Below are 14,652 nucleotides of genomic sequence, written 5' to 3'. Positions count from 1 at the left end.
GAAAAAACGTGGAAGTTTTATAGTCATTTTTATACTGGAATTTGAATAGCAATGTGGTAAAACACTCTTGTCATTGGTAGTGGGATTTTAGAAGATGTTGTTTCATTGCTGCATGGATGCATTTTCTTTCACTATGGAGCTGTGTCAATGACTTTAACGTTAACACTTTATACATAAACTGCAACGAAGCTAAATTGATGGTGACACTGAAAAAGGTGTAGTTTCAAACCTTACATAAACGATATTTTCATTGTTTTTCTACTTCACACTAAGGGGCAGAACAATTCAGATAGAATAGGAACATAAAAAATGTTGTAACAATTTTTTTCCTCCGTATTGTTTGTGAATAGTAACATATTTTGAGACCTAACCCTTTATACGCATTTTTGCATGCACAGAATTTTTCAATTGCTTTTTGGTTTTAAAAGTTATATTATTAGCGTTTGGAATGTTCTCTGTCCCTGATGCCAGTTTATTTCAGGTTCTATCAGTTATAATATTTATATGCTCAGCTTCGTTGACTGTATAGTTGAGCAGTGTGTGACCGCCCTGCAGGTAGTGCAGTATCTGGCTGGCTGTGGGCTGCAGAGCTGTGTAATGCTGGTGCATAAGGGATACCCAGACATTGGCTGGAACCCTGTGGAGGGGGAGCGCTACCTGGACTTTCTGCGTTTTGCTGTCTTCTGCAATGGTGAAGGCGGAAACATTTTATTACAGACAGCTGTATTCACCATTGATAAGTTCTTTGTAACTTTGTGCTTGTGACATGAGCAGGGGAGAGCGTGGAAGAGAACGCCAATGTTGTGGTGAGGCTTCTTATTCGCCGGCCTGAATGTTTCGGCCCCGCTCTTCGAGGTGAAGGCGGTGATGGCTTGCTTGCAGCAATGGAGGAAGCCATCAGAATCTCTCAGGATCCTTCCAGAGATGGGCCGTCTCCAGTGTCTGAGAGCAGCAGAACACTGTAAGACAACATGCATTCATGTTAATAATCATCACAGAAAGCTGTTGGGGGTTAATACTGCGCACACCTTCTCTCTGGTAGCTTTCACATGAAATCTAAGAAAAATGACAGAACTGGATTCAAACGAAAACTTTTACTTTTTACCTGTTTATGTCTAGACATATCCTCATGCTTGCATCACATCTGTTAAGTTATTGCTATCAATCAAAGTATCATTAATCTACTACTGAGATGAAGAATAAATGGTGTGACACTGCTGTGCAGGAGTGACATGCTGGATGAAGAGGAGGATGATACGATCCACATGGGCAATGCCATTATGACCTTCTACTCTGCACTTATTGATCTGCTGGGCCGCTGTGCTCCAGAGATGCATGTGAGTGCTTTAAACATGACAGAATATTAAACATGTCAGACTAAAACCTAGATGATTTCATTTCTTCAATTTACTTCCTGTTTTGTATCAGCTGATCCATGCTGGTAAAGGTGAAGCCCTCCGCATTAGAGCCATTTTAAGGTCCCTGATTCCCATCGAAGACCTGTTGGGAGTCATCAGCATCCCCTTCTCCATGCCCAACCTGGCTAAAGGTAGATCCAGCCTCAGCTCATATGCAGACAGCAGGAACCATTACAATGAAGATGAGCAAATTACTTAGTCTGTGGCTACTCTGTAGCAGTGAGCTTCCATTTGCTTTTTTAAATGTTTTTAAACATGACCTTTTGTGTTCCTGTGCTCTCTCAGATGGGATAGTTGTGGAGCCAGACATGTCAGCAGGTTTCTGTCCAGACCATAAAGCAGCCATGGTCCTTTTCCTGGACCGGGTCTATGGTGTAGAAGACCAGAATTTCCTCCTCCACCTTCTTGAGGTTGGATTCCTGCCAGACCTCAGAGCTGCTGCCTCTCTGGACACTGTAAGTCAGTTTTTCATCCAACCTCCCCTCTGATGCTGGTCAACCTTTACATAAATTGGAGCAAGATGATATAAGAGGCATTTATTGGATAAAAAGTTACCTGAATCAAAGACATCAATGTGTACAAATAAATAATGTGAATTCTGATTTCCTGGAGGTGACCTGTGAAGTATCACAAGGGTCAATGCTGGATAGACATAAACAGTTTTTTACTCTACATAAATGATGTATGCAATGAATCCAAGTTGTTAGACCACAACTGCACATGAATATATGGGACCCACTCAAAATCATTTTAACTGAAAATCTTAACAGTTCACATACCAAATATACCTTAATATACACTGATAAGCATTAATTTTCATTAATATTTTCAGCAGAAACAGTCTTACCTCTACAATGGAAGCTAGTATTCATAGTTTTTTCTTGTCTCTGCTTTTGGGGGAACATCCAGCCAGTGTCGAGGAAAATGAATGCTGCTCATTGCTTGGCTGCCAATAGCATGTCAAGTACCATTGTGCACAGCTTTTCCAGCTTCCCAAGCTGCATTTTCTTACAAATCTGGAAATAGGCAAATTTTCCACAAATAATTTGGAGTTCCTTTGCAGACAGCAGATGCAGATGGTGGGCTTAAAGAACAAAGTCTATGCCGTTACACTCAAAACTGGATGTTTCCTTCTTGTTTTTTAAGGCTGTTTCACCTCTCATCTTTCAGTGATGGCTGAAAGGAAGTTTCAGCCATCACATTTTATTCAGTGTAGATAGCAGGTATTTTCTCAGACTGACTATTAAAGTGCTGAAATATTTTGAACAACCATGAGGTGAAGCCCAACTCCTTTTCATTGCTTTGGATAAATCAGCTTTGAGTGGAAAAGAATCCTAATGTAAATACTAAGTAAAAAAACTCATTCACACTGCAACACTGCAGCCTCCATAAGATTTTGGTTGTTGTTTTTACAGTTGAAATAAATTGTTGAAATATTTTATATTAATTTTGAATAATGGTGCATTTGGTCATCAGATGTACAGTTTATAGTTGATGTAGACTTTAAAAGAAAATGTTGCACCACTGACTGTGCTGGCTCTGTCCTCCTGTGCCAGGCTGCCCTCAGTGCCACAGATATGGCCCTGGCCCTCAACAGGTACCTGTGTACAGCAGTGCTGCCCCTCCTGACTAAATGTGCTCCTTTGTTGGCGGGGACCGAGCCATTCGCCTCTCTGATTGACTCCCTCCTCCACACGGTGTACCGCTTGTCCAAAGGCTGCTGCCTTACAAAAGCTCAGAGGGATTCTATAGAGGAGTGTCTGCTGGCTGTTTGTGGGTAAGCCATTAAGTACAGTCTTAAACTGGCTCTATAGTAGAAGTCATATTTCTTACCTTTGTCAGGTTTTAAAGAGACATTTCCTAAAACTGTATAAGTGTGAGAATAAATAGCCACTTCCTGACAAAACAACTGTTTTGTCTCCATGATGTAATGCAGTAAACTGAGGCCTTCAATGATGCAGCACCTGCTGAGGAGGCTGGTGTTCGACGTTCCCCTGCTGAATGAACACACCAAGATGCCTCTGAAGGTGACAAGCCTCTGTTTTCTCATCTTTACTCCATCCCCAGAAGAAATATGGAGATGGAATAAATCACTGTTTATGACATTAATGTAGTTTTACTCCTATAGTTAGAAGAAAAGACAAAGTATATTTAATTTTCTATAGTTTCCATAGTTCAGCCACTTTGACAGAAAGTTAGTTCCACCTATTTGCCTCTGTTTAAAACAAACACCACCAAGTTATTGAAGTTGCATTCAAGGAGAGGGTGAAGGTGTGCTGTCCGCTAATGAAGCATGTTACTTTTTCAGCTGCTGACCAATCACTATGAGCGCTGCTGGAAGTATTACTGCCTGTCAGGAGGCTGGGGCAGCTTTGGAGTGGCTTCAGATGAAGAGCTTCACCTCTCCAGGAAACTGTTTTGGGGAATATTTGATGCTCTGTCCTGCAAGGTGAGGCCTGAGATTTCCTTTTGTCCTTGTTGCCTCACCAAAGCAGCTGTTTTACAGTTTGTTCTGTGTGTATTAAGTGATAAGAACTGTTTTGTAGACTCTTGTTTTGGAGGCTATTTCAAACCCACTGCTCTTGATAACAAAGTGTGCTTTGTTGTGTTCAAGAAACCAGTCTGAGATGATTGGTCCTGTGTTTTGACAATACAGCGTTATGACCAGGAGCTGTTTAAGCTGGCACTGCCATGTCTGAGCGCGGTGGCTGGCGCTCTTCCTCCAGACTACATGGAGTCCAACTACATGGCCCTGATGGAGAAACAGTCCTCCATGGATTCAGAGGGAAACTTCAACCCACAACCTGCAGACACCACTAAGTATGTAACAAGACTAGCTACTGTGTGCTGATGCATTTATAGTGCTCTCATAAAGGTAACATGTAGCATTACTTCTGCTGAATGTCTGCAACAAACTGTTGTTTATACATCCTGTTTGTCTCTTTAGTGTAACTGTTCCTGAAAAACTGGACTATTTTATTACCAGATATGCCGAGCATAACCATGAGAGATGGTGCATAGAGAAGGTGAGAAGACAAGCAGTCTTTACATGTCCTAAAGTTAGATCTTATCTATTTATTTGAACTATGTGCACTTTTTCTTTCACTAAAACAACTAACAACTCATACACACTGTCATACCAACACTGTGCACTTTACTAAAAATGTTATTTACACAGCATCACTCATACCCAAAGTAATCCAAACTATAGTGGAAAGAGACTGAAAATAGCAAAGTATAAAAGAAAAGAAAAAGATGTTATTGAAGCCATTAAAGAAATAAATGTTGAAGCAGTTTACTAGTCAGATTGTTTGACTGAAAACTGCAGAACAGTCACATGTTTTCAGTCTTGATTTACAGGAAGCAACACAAAAACATGCAATGTCTTCATCTTTTAGGTTCATTGTTTTCAGTCGCCTTGGTTTCAGAAACGTTGTAGATTGTTTCTCAGCAATAAGAACCAGAATGAATGTGGGGCGTCATGGTGCAGGTGCAGGATGGAGCTCAGCACAAGTGAGATGCTTACTGTTTTTGTAGCCGAGACAAAAGGTCAGAGCTTTCAGGCTGAGCATAGTTGATTGCAAACAGAGAATGCTAAAACATCAGAGCTGTGAATATCATTTGCTACAGATGAGAAGTCCCTCAACAAGTCCACCGTCTGGCTGAGCTCATCGTCTTCAGACGTGGCAACAGAAAAATACAAAATCAGAGTATACATAGATTACATGAACAGAGTTGTTGCAAAATACCAATAAGTTTGATTCACTTATTTATTTTTTTTATGTCTACCGTCAATAATATTACCAACAAACCAATATTCTATTTTTGAATGACTTTATGGTTTTCAGTTTTCCCATGGCTGGACATATGAAGAGCACCTGTGTGAGAGCAGTAAGACCCATCCGCTGCTGAAGCCATACAAAGCTCTGTCTGAGAAGGTGCTGCTCACTTTCCATCGCAAGCCAATCATGTCTTTACTGTGAATCTAAAGCAAAAACATCACATTTCAGTTTCACATTCCTTTTATCCTTAAGCTGTTACAAAACTTTGTCAAATATTTGTAGTTTTTGATATTTGGTTAGTTTAAGCAGTGATGTATAGCTGGCCTGTAACCTTGCAGGACAAGGAGGCGTACTGCTGGTCTGTCAGAGAGTCTCTGAAGACGATGCTGTCGTGGGGCTGGAGCATCGACAGAAACAGAGAGGGAGACACTGCCACCCTCCACAACAAATCCAGACGAATATCACAGGCCAGCCAGGTAGCCTAGTGGAGCAATTCATTCATTCATTAAAACATGCTAACCCAATCCGTGTGTGAATGATGATTATGTAGATAATCACAAAGGTCAGTAAAAACACTATGTGGGTCAATGAAGGTCAAAGGCTGTTCAGCACCATTATTTAGGTTTAAGCAATAAAAAAATCCAGTCATGATAAACCATTTGGTCCAAACCTCCTTGAGTTAAATAACCTGAATGTTATATGGTGATTGTCGACTGAAAAGGTTTGCCTGGATTACACACAACATTCATTTTTGTGCAAGACCAGTAGTGAGCAAAATAATGTGCCACAGTTTTTTTGTGTATCATTTCTATACATGACCCCTGATGTACTTTAAATTATTAAAAGCCTGACAGTACGATTGCATTATTGCCCATGAAGAGAAACTTCTGACCAAAAGGTTTTGAGGTCAGAAAATTCTGCAGTGAGGTTAGTGTGGTGTGTGACATCTGCTCCCAATGTCCACAGCTGTCCTTTGAAGGAGCTCCAGCTTTCAGCCCAAGACCTGTTGACATGAGCAATGTTACACTGTCCAGAGATATGCAGGTAAATATCTCGCTAAATAAACCCTGCAAGTACAAAGCTACAGTAAACATGTGTCAATAATTAGTCACAGGGCTAAATTAAAAATAGATGTGACAATATTCACTGGTATTTGCAGTGTAATGCAACCACCTGATAATCATTTTGTTTTTCCAGTCTATGGCTGAGCTGCTTGCTGAAAATTATCATAATATCTGGGCAAGACAAAAAAAAATGGAGCTAGAAGCTAAAGGTAACAGGCAGCACAACACAGCCACACCACCACAGCAAGACCTCCTGATGTTCATATAATGCCTTCTGTTTTTTTAGTCTGACATTAATTTACCTTCCTAAATATTATGCATAACTGTCAATGGAATATTCATTTTAGATTTTTTTTTTATATTTCACCACAGCCAAACAAATAAAAGTCAGTTAGTTAGAGTAGTGGTGAGAGAAGGCCTCCCCCTAAGTAAAGCTCTGCTGTTTTTAGAAAGACATCCTTCTCGTTTTTTGCCTCCACATCTTTTCAGACTGTCACCGAGGTTTACCGATAATTTGAATAAAAACTTAGTTCTTTTGGGTCTTTTTGCTGCTTTAGATAAAATGATTTCAGGTTGTCTGTGTGTTTGCTCATTGACATCTTCAGGAGGAGGAAGACATCCTCTTCTAGTTCCCTATGACACACTGACTGCCAAAGAGAAATCCAAGGACCGTGAAAAAGCTCAAGACATTCTCAAGTTTCTCCAGATCAATGGTTACATCGTATCCAGGTAGAAGCACGTCCATTCTTCCTTGTAGACTGATTAAAATCTCAGTGAAGTATAATCATATCCATATAGATTGAATCTTTTTGAGAAAAATAATCTTTATTGCATGTTTGATGTACTTACACAGTCTAATACATTTTGCTGTGGTGTTTGCTGGAAATAGCCTTTGTTGCCTTCATCTCACTAGTGATGAAGTTTAACTAGCTGAAGATAATATGGAGAATGGATTGATGAGAACAGGCCCCGCTTTGTGAAACAGAAAATGTTTCAAAGAGGTTCTAATTCAGCTTAGTACTTCAGGATAACATGTAGATCAACTAGGTCAGGAGCAATTCAAACAACTCCACGCTAAGTTAATACATTAAATCTTACACTTAATATACAAAGTTTTGAAATAGTAATATTTTGGAGTTCTGAGGAAATTTGCTGCTTTTGTTGTGTTTTGAGACAATTCAGGAAAAGCTGGATTATTGGAACTTCAGTTGTCTGAACCTGCTACTTACTGACATTTCAGCTGACTTTTGAGGTTTAGCTGTTATTTTGCTTTAATATGTGTCACTGTTGGGTCAATGCATGCTCTATCTCATAGTCTCATAACAGAAGAGATATATTTGACTGTTTGAATCTTCTGTTTCAGGGGAAAGAAGTCTCCAGAGCTGGACACTCCAGCTATTGAGAAGAGGTTTGCCTACACCTTCCTCCAGAAACTCATCACATATGTAGACCAGGCTCATCAGCATATGATGGAGTTTGGTATGATTTTTCAGTTGTTGCCTACTTATGTAATATCACATAACCCATATCATGAAATGACATTCTGAACCATGTTATGCAGCTGAACTCCTATAGGTACAGTCCTGGACATTGTTGTCAAAGAGACGGGCTTAATTTCTAAAAATATACAATGCATTAGGAATAACTTCCTGTTAGTGACTGTTTGATTATTGATATTAACTAACCTACTAGCTCTGTGTTGTACAGTTCACTTCACTGTTTGACAGTAAATCAGACTGAAAGTATATTTTTTAAAAAACAAAAATTATTTCTATATCCAACGTACTGGACAAATGAGAGATGAGTTTTTCAAAGAGTTCTTATTACCTTCTCTAAATTGACAAATTAAGGAAAGTGTTTAATGCATGTAAATATATGCAGGTCTCACAGTTTGTTTCTGTTCTTTTTGTCTTTCAGATGTGGGAGCAAAGCTGAAAGGAGGAAAGATTCCTCATGAACAGCAAATAAAGTTCTTTGGAAAGGTCACACTTCTTTTAGTTTGTTTTTATTCTGTTATGATTTTTACAGTATTTTTACACTTTACTGTGTTTCAGAAAGTCCTAATGTCATCCTCGTAAGAAATCTGTCAGTTGATGAATTATCAATTATTGACCAATTATCAAATGGAATTATTCAATGTAAAATAATTGTCAGATGCATTTCAAAGAGAAGTTTGAGTTGTGAGTCATTTCTCTTGGAATGTGCAGAAATTCCTTTATTTCAACCTGCCTTCCTGCTGGTAATACCACAGTGAGTTTTCAGTCTAAATTAAACATCTTCTCATTATGTCTTTATTGCTGAATATTTTCGAAAGGTGGAGTCGTGATCAAAAGCAGTGTGTGTTTTTACTGCTGGTCATCATTGGAACTAACTGTTTGGAAAAAATACCAACAATCTGTAATTGTGTTTAAAATGATGAGAAACCCTAGAGAGTTCAGAATAGTGTTGACTTGCAGGGAAGGAACAAAAAGATCCTCCAAACCATAACCCACCCCAGTAATGTTCTTGTTTGATTAATAAATGTATTTACACTGTCTGTGCATCATTTTACCACCAGGTTGTTTTGCCATTGGTGGATCAGTACTTTAAAAACCACAGGCTGTACTTCCTATCCACAGCCATTCATCCAATCAGCAGTGGAGGCCATGCCTCAAATAAGGAGAAGGAGATGGTGACCAGGTGAGAACCATAAACCCAGCTAGCTGCAGACTGTGTTGGAGCACAAGTATGCTCCACACTGAGGAAAGTCTCACAGCATTTTGTAAATGATCATCTGTATCTCCAGTCTGCCCCGCCACATCTTATCTTTATAGTCTTCCTTTTACTAATTCAACTTTCTCATCCCAATTTTGTGAATCTTTTCAGTCTTTTTTGCAAACTTGGAGTTCTTGTCAGACATAGGATATCCTTGTTCGGTAAGGCTGCTTGATCCCTTTCTCTAAAATGCTTACTGTTTTACCAACAATCTTCTTTTGGTTTGATGGAACTGGTGTATTGCTGTTTTTCTTGGCCTGCTCAGTTAGAACAAAGGAGGAATCATGTACATGTTGGACGACAACTCAGTTTACTGGATGATAAATAGTTCTAGTAACTATTGCTATAAATGACAATATTATTGTTTTGAGACCATCTTCAAGCAACATATTGATCGTGGTAGATTAATGCAAGTTTGCCCTCTGAAAGACCAATAACCTTTTGTAAAGAACGTTTAAAACTAGAGCTGGAAAAAATTTTAAACATCCGAAAACATCAAAAGCATTAAATAAAAGGGAAATAAAACCACCTTCAGCTGAAACTAAATAGATTATGATATCTAGGTAAATCAAATAGCCCTTCAAAAATATGAATCATCACACTGGAAATTATTGAACACTTTTTAATTTACCATGTAAATTAAAAATTTATTTAATTTAATGTTAGCCAAAATTAAATGTAGCTAACATTTTCATACTTTTGTGCCCAACCTTTGGAATCTCTAGGGGTCATTAGCCATATCGTTAATAGCACTCATATGTGGAGATATCTCTCTTATGTGCTAAAGGGCACTAAGGCAGATCTCTGACAGGGTGGGCTTTCTCAGCTGCTTATTGCAGCTACAGTGCTTTGCTTAGAGGCACTAGATCAGGAATCTCACAACCACTGCTCTGAAGACTCTAATGAAGATGCTGGTGGTGAACAGTGTTTGTCAGTCTGCCAGGGTGACCTGCTGAGGTCTTCACAGGACCTTGATGCTAGCTTCTCCATCTGAGTTGCTGCTGCTGAAGGATCATAACGTGTACAGGTCACGACCCTTGATAATCTCCTTTGTTTTATGCAATACATAGTTTATTCCAATACAGACTGACTGTGATTTCAGTCTGGAGCCTTACAATCCTGAGACAAATGACAGAAAGGAAAGCCTCTGATAATCTGTGGGTATGACAGGATTAGATGCTGCACTAAAATCACTGTGCAGAATTGCGGAACAGAGATGACTCAGAGATGCTCTGTGATGTGTGCTTTAATGGTTTCTGAGGTCAGCCAGACATGATGCCTGTCATTCACCAGGCCAAGGTGACCAAGTTCCAGGTTTTGGAACAGAGGCTGATTTATGCCGAAACGCACTAAGATATTCAGTGGTTTTAGTGAGGAGGTGTGTGACAATGTAAAACATATTTAGTTCGTTACAATAGTTAAACCGTACAGCTTTAATTATAATAAAAATCAATTTAAAGGTAAATCTTGCAGAGCACTACTGATGTGGTAATATCTTTACCGTCTTCATACAGATGAGAGGAAGCGTACAGTCAGATCTGCTTGCCGAAGTGTTTTTATTCTTTCTAACATTTCCCTAATTATCCAGAGACATCAACATATCAATCTACTTTCTGTTCAGTGTGTCAGCTGCCCATGCTGCCATCACTCCATACTCCACAGTTCAAGTAACATAAAAAGTACACCGTTCTTTAGTTCTGGGATTCTAACCCCGTATAACATCCAGTGTTCATAATTTAGTAGAATCTGAAACCATACCAGAAACTTGTGTACCTTTAGTCAGCAAACACTAAAATACAAAAGTATGTTTAAAAAACCTAAACCAAAATACAATATAAATATGTACTTGTATATACAAACTCATGTGCGTAACGACAAAATAGTTTGGGTGTTTTTCACCCAAACTGTGGGAAAAAAGGTTCGCCACTATCCCACTACGTCATCTTTACTCTCATCTGTAGAATTTCAGCATCACTGCTTTTCAAAGATGTCCTTAGTAGCTTTATAGCTTTACATTTAAGGACATCTGTGTTTATATGCATGCTTTCTATTGTGTGTGTGTTTTAATTCCACTATTCACTGTACCCATGGTGAAAACCCATCAGAGCAGTTTCTAAGGTCTGTGTGCTAAATTAGGTCGAAGATGATGACATCTTTGACATCAGATTGTGGTTCTGGCATTTAGCTCATTATGTGCTTTCTGCTTTGCAGGGAACAATGCAACATCAATCGTCAACTGTCTGCAGATACTTGGACAGAGCCTAGATGCAAGGTACTGTTGGTTTTTAAAAAAATAAGAAAACTTGCCAAAATGTTATTCAATTAATAAACAGCTGTCTTTGCATATTTCACATAGATATAATTTGGCAGTGTAAAGCAAAAACTACTTTGATTAATATAATAATATTAATTATAAAGCACACAACTGTCATCTTGAATTTCTGACTTATGTTTTCCAGTAAAGCCTAGAGGGCCATATAAAAACATATGGTGGACTACATTTGGCCCCTGGGCCTTGAGTTTGACACACGCATTAGAACATATGTCTTGATGAGTCTTGATTGTCAGATTAAAAGTACTTTTTGAAAACGATGTTCAAGCAGTTAATCAACACAGTTTTCATTAAGACCATATTCCTGATTTTAAAGTACTTTTTTTTATTGATCTGATGTATTATTTTAATTACAGTCTACATTAAGCATGTAGATTGTAATGTTTCAAACATGAAACTGTCATGTTTTCATTAGCTGTAAGCAGACAGTCATCATTGAGGGAAACGTTTCACTTCGTAATAAACTTTCTGAAATAAATGAACTTTTCAATAATATTATCTATTAAATGGGTCTGTATATCCTAACAATTAAGAAAGTAAAAGTGAACACATGTAGTTTGAATAGTTTGAGACCGTTGCTCTCAGACAGTCTAACTTGAGTAACTTGAGCTTCAAATTCCAAAGTCATGTTTCTTCTGACTACGGCAATAACACCAAACCTACTTCTCTCAGGACAGTAATGAAGACTGGGCTGGAGTCAGTGAAGGCAGCCCTGCGGTCCTACTTTGATAGTGTGGCAGAAGATTTGGAGAAAACTCAGGGGAACCTGAAACTGGGCCAGTTCACCCACTCCAGAGAGCAACCACGAGGCGTCACTCAGATCATCAACTACACCACCTTTGCCCTGCTGCCGGTGCTCTCCTCCCTGTTTGAGCACATCGGGCAGAACATGTTTGGAGAGGACCTCATGTGTGCGTAACGACATGAGTTTGACTGTATTTGTTCTCCAAGCAGAATGTTTCCAAAATGCTTGTCTCTCTTGTTCTAGTGGATGAAGTCCAGGTTTCCTGCTATAGAATACTGAATAGTCTCTACTTCCTGGGAACCAACAAAAGTATCTATGTAGAGAGGTACTGAATATCCTACACTTCTCAGCTTCCATTAATAATCAGCTTTCATTTAGTGATACATCCCACAAATTATTTTGTGTCCTTGTTCATAGACAAATATTCTGAAAGCACAATATCCTTTATACTGCCAAAATATTAAAGTTAAGCTTTGTGTTAGAATTATGCAATTCTTGTATGATATATCATGCAAGTAGTATCATTGGTGAAAAATAAAGTGCAGAAGTGCCTCAATGGATGGCTCATTGCTGCTTTTGATCTTCACTTTGCAGCCAAACATCTAGAAGAAATGTGTTGCTTTGGTATAGCAACAGTTTAACAACCTCTGAGAAAGTCTCCGTGATGATGCATTTAATGTTGTAGTAGTTGTACTTCATCTGTTACCTTTGACAAAGGATGTATGCATAGGTGTCCAGTTTGCTTTGGCTTATTTAGTAAATGAGGGAACGGTCCCAGCCCTCCCTGACACGTCGTCCTGCCTCTGACTGGCTGGGCTGGCTGGGATGTGCCTTCTCTGCCTCTCGTTGTGCTAGTGAATTACCTCAGATACAGGGACAGTAATGACAGTAGTCAACTCAAATACTTGGTTACAATCTTCTCATACATCCTCTATATTTACCCTCTGTCACATGATCTAATGTCACCATTTCCTCTCCTGTTTCCATGCACATCAGACAGCGGCCCGCTTTAGGAAAGTGTTTAGCTGCCTTCTCAGCAGCCTTCCCTGTCGCCTTCCTGGAGCCACAGCTCAACAAATTTAACAGCTTCTCCATTTACAACAACAAAGCAAGCAAAGACAGAACAGGTACTCTGCTTCCCTTTCAGCAGTCTTATTTAATGACAACAGTCAGATCAATTCAACTCCACATCTTTTACAAGTACTTTCACAAAAGCAATGTCTTTCATAGAACATAAAATCACCACCTAACTTGGTTTATTGAAGACCTTTATGAGCGGGGAATTAAACTTTTAACAATATGATGAGGATGGAAAGTAAATCTACAGCTTTTTGTTGTAAGAGCACCAACATAAATCAGAAATAAACAATTTGCATAGTGATGTATATTTTAACACTGCTGGCAATGCAATATAGCGTAATCTTTAACTTGCATTCTGTAGATTCTTCTAGATTATAATTGAGTGGCCACGAGCAGTAGAAAGACACTTACACAGTTTCACAATTGACATCAGCTAATTTCACCCTTCTGTCTGTCAGAGGTAATGCAAGAAAGTCTGCTGGCAAGTTAGGAAACTTTAGAAATACACATCCAAAACCCAGCAAAGCTCAAACTAAACAAGGCAGAGTGCATGTTCTGGAAGGACATTATGAAGTCAGTGGTGGAACTTTTTACTAGAGGAAAATTAAAAACAAACCCAGCACAGCTACATGGAGGCCTGGTGTCTGCTGTGCCTGGGGCCCCTGATGGTATGACAAGGCTTAATAACAACAACAAGGCTAATTAATGGAACAGGCAACACAATTCAGAGCCTACAGTGACCACCACAAAATCAAACAAGAGAAAAACCCAGACTTTGTTTCTCTGTATTAGATTTCTGCATCACTTTGTGACACATTGTTATACTTTTCTGCTCTCAGCTTTGGGTCTGCCAGGGCCAGTTGGAGAGGTGTGTCCTTTGGTTCCAAACCTCGAAAAGTCTCTGGAAGAGATCATGGAGCTGGCTGAGTCTGGCATGAAGTATACTCAGATGCCTCATGTAATGGAGGTGAAACACTCCTTTTTCAACTTTCATTATCATCAAGAAGGTCAACTTCCTCAGGGAGAATTATGTTTCCAATTCTTAGTAGCTCAGTCAAGGGGTGATCAAAGGGCAGTCCAGAGAGGTACTACCCTGCAAACTTCAGATGCATCCCTTCTCTAAAACACCTGAACAAAATGAATAGCTTGTTAGCAGGCCTCAGGAAACTGACTGACTGCAGGTGAGGGAATTCAGGCGATTATTCTGGTGTGTTAGAGTCAGGGTGCATGTGAATGCAGCAGGATGGTAGGTCTGGATTGGACCCAGACACCTCTCCCCTGCCTGTCTGTTGTCTCCATGTGTTCTGAGAAAGCGCTTATGTTGCCTCTGTTACACCCCTGACTTTCCTAACAAGGTAGGCAGACCCATACAGCGACTCTATTGGATAGTGAGGTGATGACGACGCAAGTTTGGGCAACCAATCAGCAATCAGTAACACTGGGAAAAGCAAGAAGGCGAGAGAGGATTTAAATTTGA

The 14,652-nt window shown here is 39.4% G+C and overlaps 1 protein-coding gene across 1 annotated transcript in view; it reads left to right on the top strand.

The window, feature by feature from the left end:
* Positions 1 to 14,652, top strand: part of ryr2a (ryanodine receptor 2a (cardiac)) — a 121,935-nt gene that overhangs the window by 65,613 nt on the left and 41,670 nt on the right. Inside the window, exons 48-71 of the mRNA XM_055021221.1 lie at positions 556 to 691; positions 775 to 961; positions 1,226 to 1,337; positions 1,429 to 1,549; positions 1,704 to 1,873; positions 2,975 to 3,195; positions 3,355 to 3,445; positions 3,727 to 3,867; positions 4,075 to 4,238; positions 4,366 to 4,444; positions 5,267 to 5,356; positions 5,539 to 5,676; positions 6,167 to 6,244; positions 6,398 to 6,473; positions 6,870 to 6,993; positions 7,628 to 7,743; positions 8,182 to 8,246; positions 8,822 to 8,943; positions 9,130 to 9,179; positions 11,230 to 11,290; positions 12,023 to 12,261; positions 12,339 to 12,420; positions 13,092 to 13,222; positions 14,015 to 14,142. Of these exons, the coding sequence (XP_054877196.1) occupies positions 556 to 691; positions 775 to 961; positions 1,226 to 1,337; positions 1,429 to 1,549; positions 1,704 to 1,873; positions 2,975 to 3,195; positions 3,355 to 3,445; positions 3,727 to 3,867; positions 4,075 to 4,238; positions 4,366 to 4,444; positions 5,267 to 5,356; positions 5,539 to 5,676; positions 6,167 to 6,244; positions 6,398 to 6,473; positions 6,870 to 6,993; positions 7,628 to 7,743; positions 8,182 to 8,246; positions 8,822 to 8,943; positions 9,130 to 9,179; positions 11,230 to 11,290; positions 12,023 to 12,261; positions 12,339 to 12,420; positions 13,092 to 13,222; positions 14,015 to 14,142 (2,922 nt within the window). The remainder of the gene's footprint in view (positions 1 to 555; positions 692 to 774; positions 962 to 1,225; positions 1,338 to 1,428; positions 1,550 to 1,703; positions 1,874 to 2,974; positions 3,196 to 3,354; positions 3,446 to 3,726; positions 3,868 to 4,074; positions 4,239 to 4,365; positions 4,445 to 5,266; positions 5,357 to 5,538; positions 5,677 to 6,166; positions 6,245 to 6,397; positions 6,474 to 6,869; positions 6,994 to 7,627; positions 7,744 to 8,181; positions 8,247 to 8,821; positions 8,944 to 9,129; positions 9,180 to 11,229; positions 11,291 to 12,022; positions 12,262 to 12,338; positions 12,421 to 13,091; positions 13,223 to 14,014; positions 14,143 to 14,652) is intronic.

This window comes from Poeciliopsis prolifica, unplaced genomic scaffold (genome assembly GCF_027474105.1).
Source record: "Poeciliopsis prolifica strain line A6 unplaced genomic scaffold, Auburn_PproV2 SCAFFOLD074, whole genome shotgun sequence".
Taxonomy (NCBI): Eukaryota; Metazoa; Chordata; class Actinopteri; order Cyprinodontiformes; family Poeciliidae; genus Poeciliopsis; species Poeciliopsis prolifica.
Note: the sequence above shows the minus strand (reverse complement) of the source record. Positions and strands in the feature narration are given on the sequence as shown.